We start from the raw sequence: 11233 nt of genomic DNA on the forward strand, positions 1-11233 counted from the left end.
TAAATACCTGATAATTGAGAGAAAAATAAATATGCTTTGTCTTTAAAAGAGACTGTTTGTACTGTAACTGAATAAGCATCCTTTGTTCAATATAGAAGAGCATTTCACTCACCTAAGAATATCTTCATCATTCAGAAGAGTTCAGATTTCTATTCTTTTTATCATAAAACCTGTCTTCGAGGAGCAGCATCTCTGGGACGTTCTCTCCCTTATCACACGTGTTTGGCCTCATCCGTTTATGTTTAACTCGGGCCTGATTCCTCCAGAGATACATTAATTTCATGCTATCGTCACAAAGCATTATGTTTCCAATTATCGACCGATCTCAGTGGGGAGATGGACGAATAGGCCGACAGATTAATCAAAAAATATAATATATTGGTATCGCTTTCTGATACGGCATCATTTATAAAGAGTTCATAAGCTGTAATGAATGGATTTATAAATGTTCATTAATAAGACCAACTCTTGCCAGGTTGTGGAAATCCTCCTCCAGCACGGCGCTTTTGTCTTTGCAGCGCTTTCATTCAAGGGTTGAGACCTCTCCAGTGGACTGTATGACCGGGAACACTGCTGCAGGACATCTGGACCAAAATCCATTGGTGAACTTATTAACATTTACAGCCACAGACTTCATGGATTGTTCTGGAACTTTTTATTAATGATTTTATTGAAGTCGGCTCAAAATGTCTCTGATGACTTATTAGAAAGTGAAAAAACCCAAAGTACTTATTAATGGTTTACCAACATTCATAACTGCATTCTTACTGAACAGAAACCCAGAGACGTGTTGTTACCAAAACATTTTATGTAAACAGAGCACACTGCTGCAAGAGAGTCTGTATTCAAACAACAGAATGGGAACTTCCTCATTAAAAATTTTAAGGTAAACAGCTCTTTAACATTTACTGTATTGTCCTCTCTTCATTTGGACTATTTTAAGTCAACGGCTCATCAACCTTTATGTTTAAGTTTATAAATGGTTATACCAATAATAAGTCTGGAGTTATAAATGTTAATTTGTTTAAGTACATCACTTGCATTCATCCACTCAGGGGCAGAAGACCCTCCAAGCAAGCTGAAAGTCGCACTGTTTATGCTGAAGTATTAGCAAACGGGCTCACACTTACTTACACTTCCAACTGACAGGAGCAGCCCCGTCGTCCCCCTGAAGTCATGCTTCTGCCCTCTTGGTGAACGTAAGCTCAGTATTCATCCCATTCAAAATTCAGTTGAATTTAAAATGTCTTAAATATTTTTTTTCTAACAAGGTTCCAGACCCCTGATGTTATTTGGACTTTGAATAAACAGGCTTTTGTTTTCATTTCTTTTTTGAATTAGATAATCCTTTCATCCATTTATTCATAATTTTCTTCTTATCCAGGTCCAGGTTGCATCTAATGATTAATTAATGATATTGATAATGATAATGATAGGAATTACTGTTATATATAGCTTCGAAATGCTGGCAGAAATATGATATAAATGTAAATAAATCGATGCACTTGGTAAATAATCCTAGGCCTTATCTTTCCTACTTGTTTTCATTGATATCTTCCATACTTTGGCTGGTGACACAGGTATTAAATTAAAGTTGGGTGAAAATCTAGCAGTGCTTCCTAAATATTGATATCCTTACATGTTATAATGGTGCATGAGGACACTATGCAACAGAGCATATTTTTCTGTATAAATGAATGACACTGAACTGGTTATAGTTTAATAAATAGGCGGCTCTGGCACAGACTGGGCAACCACATTACTAGCAGCAAAATTTCCTTTTAGGCTTTTTTTTTTTTTTTTTTTTGGATGCAGTGCAGTCACTCAGCTGAGCTCTTTCCAGCTGGAAGGGGGAGCTCTCATATCGATTGTTGGCACAGCGATGATTCTGCCGAGTGGACATTTTCAGGTGAGCTGGGTCAGTTGATCCAGCTGTGTCTTGTCTAATGCAGTTTGTGAACCCTTTGAGCAAAGTGTTTTGGCAGCATCCCTCGGTGTCAATGTAGGGGACAGTTTGTGAGCTGTAGATGTCGCTGTTAGTAAAGGTACGTCTCTTTCAGGATGAGCCCATCGATGCAGGATTACTGAAAGAGGTCCTGGGCCTGATTACAGAACTGTCTGTGGAGTGGAGATTAGTAATTTATTTTTGTAATGGGTATCAATATTGCTGTACTGTAGTTCAACCCGAACGCAATGGGAGCATATCTTTGTGGTTTCACAAAGATATTTTACACTGGTCTGTAGAGTTAGGCCGGTCCCACTGACCAGTGGCATAAAAATAAAAAAAAATTGGGGGTTTGCTAACAATACTGTGGAGTGAGCAACGAGGTGGGAGAGGGTTTTCAGAATACACAGCACTGAGGACATGGTCAGTCATTTTGGTTTTCGCAAGGAAACTGTCGTGAGCCGGACGGGTTTGCACAAGCACTGAGCCCTGCCACAATGAGAGGCCGAAGCATCCCAGTTCTCAGATTTTATGCGACTGGAAGTTGTTTGTATTGTTACTCTCGTTGCTGCATTTCACCAGTAAAAGTGTCATGAACACTTTATAGTAAAGCCCACAATTTACAGTGAAGTTTCACTGCGGGAATTCAGTATCAATAAAATACACACTGGTTCCTACTGGTGCTTGAATGTAGGGACAGTGGAAGAAAACAAGACTTTGGGAGAACAAGGGAGTAACAACTACACAATTTAAAGGCGAAATAAATTATACTCTGGGAACCTACGAGGTGCAGTACTGGGAGACAAGACTGAAGTTTTGGAAAAATACTGTTTTTACTGTGTATTTTCTTCTGCACACCACAGTAATATTTATTAATGAGTGAAACCACAATGGGTTTTTTGAACTGCACAATAATTTTAAGGTGTGTAACATGATATAATGTGTGGCTGGTCTCCCTTTTTTCCTCTTTAATAAAAAACAATAAGAACAAGGTTATTAAAACTATGTCTTTTTTCCAAATTTTAGTTTTTCTTTCAGTAATGTATCCTGTAGGTACCCAGCATTTAAAAAATACTTAGTAAAATGTTGGCGGTTTGATGCAGTTTTTTTGCGAAGCCATGTTTTTTTAGTTTAAAAAGAGTCTTAATTTACCCAGAATTCACAGCAATCTAATGTGTTGAATATGCTATAAGAAGGGCTTGCTGAAATTACTATCAACAGACTCTTGATGTACATGGACTGGAATCTTGCAATGTTGGCTAAGGTGAAGATACAACTCAGACACATGAACAACATGGGTTACTGTCAGGTGCATGGCAGGACGATGGTTTAAAGGGTTAATGGATGTTTGGCTGCGTGGTAACATATGTTACCAGAGAAATGGGGCAAATGTTTTTACCAGTAGTTGTAAAGATCAGTACTGTACATTTCAGGGCTGTATATTTGTACTATTATCCCGGAATTATGCTTCTTGTACCATTACTACACGTAAAGGTTTTTGACTCAAAACTGACTAATAAACAGTCAGGTTGCTTGATGTTTCTGTTTGCTTGATGCTGATGTTTTTTGTAAAGAAACCTTTCGGTTAAATATACAAACCAAAAAAAAAAAGGAGATAACACTAATATTTGAAGCTTTATATCTGCGATTTCAGTCATAGAAAATGGGCCCTCTAAATTTCTATGTCAGCAATATTAACTGCAGCCGTGGGTTTCAGGTTTGTATGGACTGTAGACTCGAAAAACACTGATCTGACACAAACCTGATGACATTTTGCACAAACAACACGCACTGTTTAATCTTTTTTGACGATGTTCCAGTGTACACAACGCTATTGATGTCAGTAATCACAGGAGAAAGGTAATTTGCTGATGTAACGTCAGTGTTGTTTGATGAAACAGATGAAACACATAAAGAAATGTTTCTGTTGTTTAAATGACTTACATGCGCTGCACTGGGGTGAGGTACTGTACTGCGGGATATCTCCAGAGCACGATTAGAGAACGAGACCCATATCCCCTGTTTAGTAATTAACAGACTGGCTGATTATTAACGTAAAGCTCCTGAGTCTAATTGTGCAACCTGAAGTTTTCATTTGTTTGGCAAACAAGCTGACTCTATTGAGAGCAGCACACTGGGGCTCGTCAGCTCTTTACACAAGTTCTGCGTCAGTAATCAGGACTGCAGGGGATTGGAGAATCTGGGTCCAGAACGAACTTTCTGCTTTTGAACCACAGGGGATGCCAGCTCAGCAAATAACTTATTTGCGGGCTATCAGAAAGAATTAATGCCATTGCCAAACGTTTGGCATCAAGAGGTCAAGGCAGACCCACCATGAGCCAGGTTCTGTTCAGCATTTCTACCTGTTAAAAGGGAGTTTTCCCTTGCCACTGTTGCAAGGTGCTTGCTCACGGGTAATATTGGGTCTCTGTAAATTATATGGTAAAGAGTACAGTGTAGACCTGCTCTATATGAAAAGTGCCCTGAGGTAACATCTGTTATGATTGGGCGATATATAAATAAGAGTCTTAGTGAAATATTAAATGACCTTGAGAACTAAAAGGAGTTTGCATGTTTCCTTCCGCAGTCCAAAGACATGCAGAATAGGTGAATCAGGGACTGTGTGTGCGCTCCTGTAACATTACCAGATTCACCATGGACTGTTTAAAAAGTCATTCCATTTTTTTTATTCTTCCTTGTTAAAACCTTACCCAGAATGCAACTGGACTGCTGACACTTTGGTTGGCGATTCGGTTGTGTAATGCTGCACTCAAGGTAAGGTGGCCAGAAAGGGATTAAATAAATGAATAAACAGATAAATAAATAAACGAACATCTGTTATTCTGACTTGGGAGGGTTCACGCATTATTCCAATGTGTTTAGCCCTACTGCTAAGCTCGTAGTCGCACCAAATAAACAGCCCAAATTATCTACTTTTGTTGTGTTTGTGTGTATTTGTAGCAGTTTGTTACCAAGTGAAGCAAGATACAAATAGCGGAATCGTTTGAGTTGGGGTTAATGTTCGATTATATTGTGATTAATATGCCAGCAGTGGTGCATTTGCAGCCATTCTGCCAACAGTTTAATGACACGTCTATAGTTCTTTTTACCAAGTGGGAGATAAGGTTGGCGTCAGAATTTCCTGATGCCGCTGACTTGGAATTACAATTCGGAGGCTGACGTGAACGTTTTTTTTTCCCACCTGGCTGCTCAAAATTACGGTTTACATGATATGACGGGAACGACACAGCATCCTGCCAGTACAAGCTAATGTAGCCTCGAGCCACGAGCCCCAAGCAGAGATGAGGGGCGCTCACAGAGGTTTGGTGAGCTCACTGCTTTCTAAGTCCGCACCTGCGGACTTTTTTTCATTTTCAAATTTATAGTCTTCAGCCCCAACTATCGCTGCCTGAATTTTTTTTTTTTTCCACAAATACAGTAGTACTCCCCAAGACCTGTAAACGGACTTTGATGTTTAAAATCAGTGGAGTTCCCCTTTAACCTTGTGATAGACTAGCAACCTGTCCAGGGAGTAATTGTCCTCCCACCCGGTGAATGCTGGGTTGGGCTTTCTTCCCTGCTATGACATGAAAATGTCTGCTGTGAAAAAGGCCTGTAGACTCTAACCCCCCTACAACCCCTGAACAGGGTAGGTGACGATGGATGGGTTGATAGATATACAAAACATAAGACTATCTCATTTTATGGTGAGGAACATGATTGAGAAGACCAGACCAGACATGATGATTTACAAAGCTGGGAATCTTTTAAAGTCATTTGTGCTTTTGTAAATACAGGTTTAGGAAAACTTGGCCACAGCATGAGTCAGATGATTCAAAGGGGGAAAAATTAGAAACTGTGAAGGGGATTCAAAAAACAAGAGGCAGCTTTCATAGTACACCCTAAGATAACCGTGATGAACCAAAGCACTTATTGTTAGAACAGCTCTCTTTCTAACACGTGCCCAACATTAATCTGTATCTCGGTTATTTGCACCACAGATTAACAGCATTTAAGAAGCTCTGTGCAGCCGTCTGAGAGAGGGCTGTGCATGATGACTTGAAAGACCAGGACATCCGAAAATAACAGCAAATGAAACTTTGCTCACTACACTCGTCGTCGTCATCGCCACTCACTGCTAGTTGCCCTCACTGGCTGTCTGTTGTTAGTGCTGCAGAGAAGCGACCTCAAGGAGTGATCGTAACAGGACATGTTTTTACCAAAGGCCCAGTAATGTATTGTCTAATTGTAAATGTACAAGATGCACTGCTTCTTAAAAATGCAAATGCAAGTCAAGTAACTCTAACTACATAATGTTTGGTCTTGCGCCATGATGTCATGAAGTATAAACTACAATTTAACCTGGACACTTTTTTTATTCTTTCTTTTGTCCATTATACACGACTGTATTTAACAAGCCTTTGCCCCTTAAATGCTGCTACTCTGTGGTGCAAATAACCGAGATACAGATTAATGTTGGGCATGTGTTAAGAAGAGAGCTGTTCTAACAATAAGTGCTTATGGTTCATCGCGGTTATCGTAGGGTGTACTATGAAAGCTGCATCTTGCTTTTTGAATCCCCTTCACAGTTTCTCAGTTTCTCTGACTTTGAGTGATCTGACTCATGCTGTGTCCAGGTTTTCCTAAACCTGAATTTAAAAAAAAGCACAAATGACTGTAAAAGATTCCCAGACTGAAAGTAAAGACTGAAGACAGAAATCAAGCAAGAAGTGAGGATAGTTTTAAAGTCAAACTTTAATGTAATAAAATACTCCACATGTATGTTGTCTAGAGCATATGGCATATCTTCAGCTGTATTACATAGATATGGTTTGTAGCATTAGCACTTTCTGATTTTTAACTGAAGAATGAGTGCAGTGAAGCATTTTATGCATACAACGTACCTTGGGGTGCCAAATGTCAGTTTTTATGCCAAATGTCATGCAATGAGGAAAATGAATTAGTCATAGTCATTACTATACCATCATCATTTTGGATTGTAATTTTTGTTTTTTAAATAAGTCGTTGTATTATTTGTATGTAATTTGTAAAATATTTTTAATTTTATGCATGAAAGTCAAAAAAAAAAAAAAAGCAAATTTTGTGATCAATTTATTGTTCTCTTAATTACCCTAAATGTTTTTTTTCTGCCCTGACCTCCAACTGGTCCTCTTCCTCATGCAAACACACTCACACACACAATAGAGAGAGAGGGAGAGAGAGAGAGAGAACATATCGGTCAAACAACCAACGCATCAGGTTCTGCAACCTGTACGTAGTTTCTGTCTCTGGGGGCTTTTGCAGATAACGCCAAATACGCACATTGTCGAGCAGAGCAAACAGATCAATGCCTTTTACGCAATGAAATGGTGCTGGGGCCTTACAAATACCCACTGGACATGACAGTCAGTAGTCGTCGAGCAGACTGAAAGATCTCAACCAGCAAACAAAATTTTTCTCTGATTTTACAAAGACAAGGCAACAGTGAGTTGACAGCAGATTCGTTTTTTACTGCGGCAAATAGAAACGAGCAACTCGTACTCGTACTTACATACAGATCATATCAAAAACGATCTTCAAGTGCAGCAGATCTAATTAATCTGCAACATGCAAGCTGTTCGTCAGTGTTCAGTGTGTGCCAGCCGTGCTGCTGGGGGGTTTCTGCGAAATCAGACAGACATTTCACTGCTGCGGACCAGCAGGCCAGCGCTCAGGAGAGGAACAGCCTGCATTCGTGCCCTAAGGTTGGTTATGATCCATGGGAGATGTTATAGATTACACATAGAGCACTGCAAAACTTTGAACTGAATTGCCACTGGTCATGACTCTAATAACCCGCTCATATCTTTCCCTAATTTTTCTACAGCAGTTCTGACAGCGACCTATTCAGCAGCAGGAAGGCCGGAGTCCAGAAGTCAGGGAAATGGACAGACACTGTACACATGAGCATCGCGTCTTTAAGTGTTACCCATGGGCTTTGTGCTGTACCTTTTACACAGGTGGGTGAGTCTCCTATCAGAGATAACAGAAGATAGTGTGTGCGCAAAACTTGTGTCTCTTTGGAAAATCTTTCTTCTTGGTCTTCATATTCCGTACATGCAGAAATTGAAGGACGGTTTTAAAATAGTGAATTTACCCCCTGTTTTACCCCCTGGTTGTAGCAAGTGGAAAGCCTCTCTCACGACTCCCTGATCAGAAGAGCGGCCTCAGTGGTCACAGACAGTTCAAGTACTTTCCTCTCCCAGACCACCTTGGCTCTCATTGATGCCCTTACAGATTATTCAAAGGTAGGTTTTCATCTTACATGAAGCATTTCATCCATATCTGATAATTGCAAACCTCAGTCTAAGAGTTTAATTCACCATTGGGGAAAAAACAAAAAAACAAAACATGTTCTCACGCTACATGGGTATAGACCTGGTGCAATCATCATGGTTTGAATCTCTACATTCAGACATAATTTTATGGTGAGGATAGTGCCTCTAAGAAATGGCACAGGCTCAAGAGAGTGTGTTGATGTTTTTGCATCGATAAGAGATTGACCCATTTAAAAATCCAGAGTTTGGGCTGGAGTCAGGAGTAAAAAACTCAATCTGCTCAGGGCTACAACTTATAACACTTGACTGATCGTGTGTCATCAATCGTGTTTCACTGACATTCTGTCAGATAGACAAAAAGTAGGGCTATTATTTTAAAAGTGGCTCTGTGCTGTTTCTGACTTGCTCCTGTCTCTGTTTGCTAACAGGCTGTGCACACACGCATTGCTCTCCAGAGACGGTATTTGGCCTCATTGGGAAGACTGACCCCAGCAGAGGAGGATTCGCTCCAGCAGGCGATCAATGGCCAGCGTGCAGAGGTTAGCTTGTGTTGTCCTCTTTGGAGAACAGTTGTCGAAAACAAACCTAAACACGCTTAAGGCGTTCAGTTTTTTTTCCGACAAAAATAATGAGTTTGTCTCATCTCTCTGTCCCGACAGGTTAGCGACAGACTAGATGAATGCAAACGTTTTGAATCATCCTGGATCAATGCGGTCAACTTGTGTAAAATGGCAGCTGAGGCAGCGTACACTTCCGGTGAGTAAAACGTGCGCTTGAGTATAACTGGCTTCCTGAGGCTTGATGTAATGTTGAACACTGCTGTAGCACTTTATAATGATGGGATAATGAAATGATTAAAATCATATTTATCTGCTGACATTTTCGTCTGTGCTTTTCCAGGAGCTGAACATGCGTCAAACACAGTGAGGACAAACATTCAGGTGGCCCAGTCGCAGGTGGAGGAGGCACGGAAACTGTCAGTGGGTGCGGATAAGAAGCTGGCCGAGACTAAAGTGGAGGAGATCCAACGGATGGCCGAATATGCCGCCTCCTTAGAGGATGGGGAGGAGCATGAGGTGCACGAAGCTTACCTACGAGAGGACTAAGAGAAATAGACCGACTTTGGAAAACAGCACAAAAAAAAAAAAAGTGCACGACAAAGTGCTATTGATTTGATAGTGATGCAGATTCAACTTTGAAAGCTCAAAGCTTTCTACGTTTTATTTCCCTATCACGTCTCTCTTCCTTTCTGAGCCCGTAAGATGTTTTCATTTACACAATGTAAATACAATTTTGAAAAGGGAACAAAATAAATTGCTAACAAGTAATTCCTTACAAGCCTATTGCATAATTCATTATTTAAGACTACTTGTTCGATTAGTGAATGTCAACTGGTTTTTGAGTTTTTGGAAAATGATAATCAAATCTTCAGTATTTGTAAGACAGAGGGGCTTATCCAGCACTGGGACAAAATGTTGTTTATTTTATGTTTTGTTGTAACAAAGACCTTCTTTTTATAAAACTATATTTTGCATCTTTTTGTTTTTCACTGTTTACATAATAGTAAAAAATAAAATGAATCTATCTGTATTTAATTTAATATATATGTTGATGGCTCCTTGTTTTTTGCCTTATTATGTAATCCTGTGATATGACTGAGTGGTTAATATGGACCACTGTCAGTTCACATTGGGAAAGGGGTTTAAGCTATATCTTATCCATCTTTGAAAGGTTGCCCAAAGATGAATAACTTATGTGAAGCAGCATTTTATTTTGATTTACAGATAGTTATGTGGTTTTGCATAAAGCATAATCTCTGACAAGCTGTGTGGTTAAAGAAAAAGAAATGCACAACGCATAGCCTAATCACTACCAACAATCCACAAAAAGCACAGAAATACAGGAACAAAGCACTATTTGGGCAGGAGGTGCAGCAACTAATAAGTTGCAGCAACTAACGTTGGGACATAATTCTTATCTCTCTTTTCCGTTTTCTCTCTCCCTCCCTGTGTCACAGTCACGCGGACACTGTGCCGTCGCTGCGTCTCTCTCCATCACTATTGTCTTGCTTGTGACTACCTCTCAAGTCCTCTCTCCTTTCCCCCGCAGCTGTCCCTCAGACTCAAGGAATCAGCTTCATCGCAGCTAACGTTAGTTTAAAGTTCCTCCTCCAACCACTGTTCGATTCAGACATCCAGATTCACACAAATTTACATGAGAAGTTGAAACAAATTGTCTTCAAATCTCCCTTCACAAAATCTCTTCTCTTGCTGATTTTTTGTATATTGCAAATGGATGAGGTATCAGTTACATCAAACATGTTCACCTAAATTTTGATTTATTTCTGGTTTCAATATTCTTCAAATAAATAATCTCTTTCGCCTCTGATTAGTGCGGTGACACAACTCAGGTTGAACACAGAATTACAGATACTTCAAAATTGTTGGTATTTGATGATGAATGATTGGATTTGATCGTGTCTAAAAATTACAAAAGAATAAACAAACTGGTTGAAGAACATTTATGTAAGCGGCTCAGTCTAACAATATCTACTACGACTGTCATCTGTTAACATCAATATCTACACACAAAATTAATTTGGAAAAACAGTATCATAGCCAACTTAATCAAGTATGTTTTAATATACAGGGAATTTGTAAAGCCATTTGTATTAAGCTGTGGCAAACCTGAGGCATACATTACCTAAAAACAACAACCAAAGATGTGTAATTTACCTTTTTACGTTTTTAAATTTATAAGTATCTGTTAAAGTACGCAGAGAATATTAATTGGAGGAGTTTATGGTGTACTATTTTGGTAATATCATACAGATGCGATCACCATATATTACAGTATAAAAGGATTGGACTTACTATTTAGCAACTTGGAGATACTGTCTGTCCTACTCCAATTTACTCGGTTTGTATTAAAAAGTGTATTTGTACAAGCCTGAGCCAACACATGCATGCAT

The 11233-nt window shown here is 39.4% G+C and overlaps 1 protein-coding gene across 4 annotated transcripts; it reads left to right on the top strand.

The window, feature by feature from the left end:
• The first annotated feature begins 4679 nt into the window (after positions 1–4679).
• LOC120791544 (diablo homolog, mitochondrial-like) lies at positions 4680–9411 on the top strand. Of its 4 annotated transcripts, XM_040129987.1 has the most exons (7): positions 4680–4720; positions 7503–7689; positions 7812–7944; positions 8107–8232; positions 8691–8801; positions 8922–9018; positions 9163–9411. In XM_040129987.1, exons 2-7 carry the CDS (start codon positions 7553–7555, stop codon positions 9366–9368), a joined length of 810 nt encoding a protein of 269 aa, XP_039985921.1. In that variant the 5' UTR covers positions 4680–4720; positions 7503–7552; the 3' UTR covers positions 9369–9411. The 4 variants fall into 4 exon arrangements, with proteins under 4 accessions (XP_039985921.1, XP_039985920.1, XP_039985922.1 ...); XM_040129986.1 differs by lacking the exon at positions 4680–4720 and having other exon boundaries at positions 7202–7689; XM_040129988.1 differs by lacking the exon at positions 4680–4720 and having other exon boundaries at positions 7202–7689; positions 7815–7944.
• The last annotated feature ends 1822 nt before the right edge of the window (positions 9412–11233 follow it).

Source organism: Xiphias gladius, chromosome 7 (assembly GCF_016859285.1).
Source record: "Xiphias gladius isolate SHS-SW01 ecotype Sanya breed wild chromosome 7, ASM1685928v1, whole genome shotgun sequence".
NCBI lineage: Eukaryota > Metazoa > Chordata > Actinopteri > Istiophoriformes > Xiphiidae > Xiphias > Xiphias gladius.

Excerpts from the sequence above, each read along its gene's own strand:
- LOC120791544 (XM_040129987.1), top strand. The coding sequence starts at position 7,553 with ATGCAAGCTGTTCGTCAGTGTTCAGTGTGTGCCAGCCGTGCTGCTGGG. Across the intron at positions 7,690-7,811 it reads GCCTGCATTCGTGCCCTAAG|CAGTTCTGACAGCGACCTAT; the intron begins GTTGGTTATGAT and ends ATTTTTCTACAG. Across the intron at positions 8,233-8,690 it reads CCCTTACAGATTATTCAAAG|GCTGTGCACACACGCATTGC; the intron begins GTAGGTTTTCAT and ends GTTTGCTAACAG.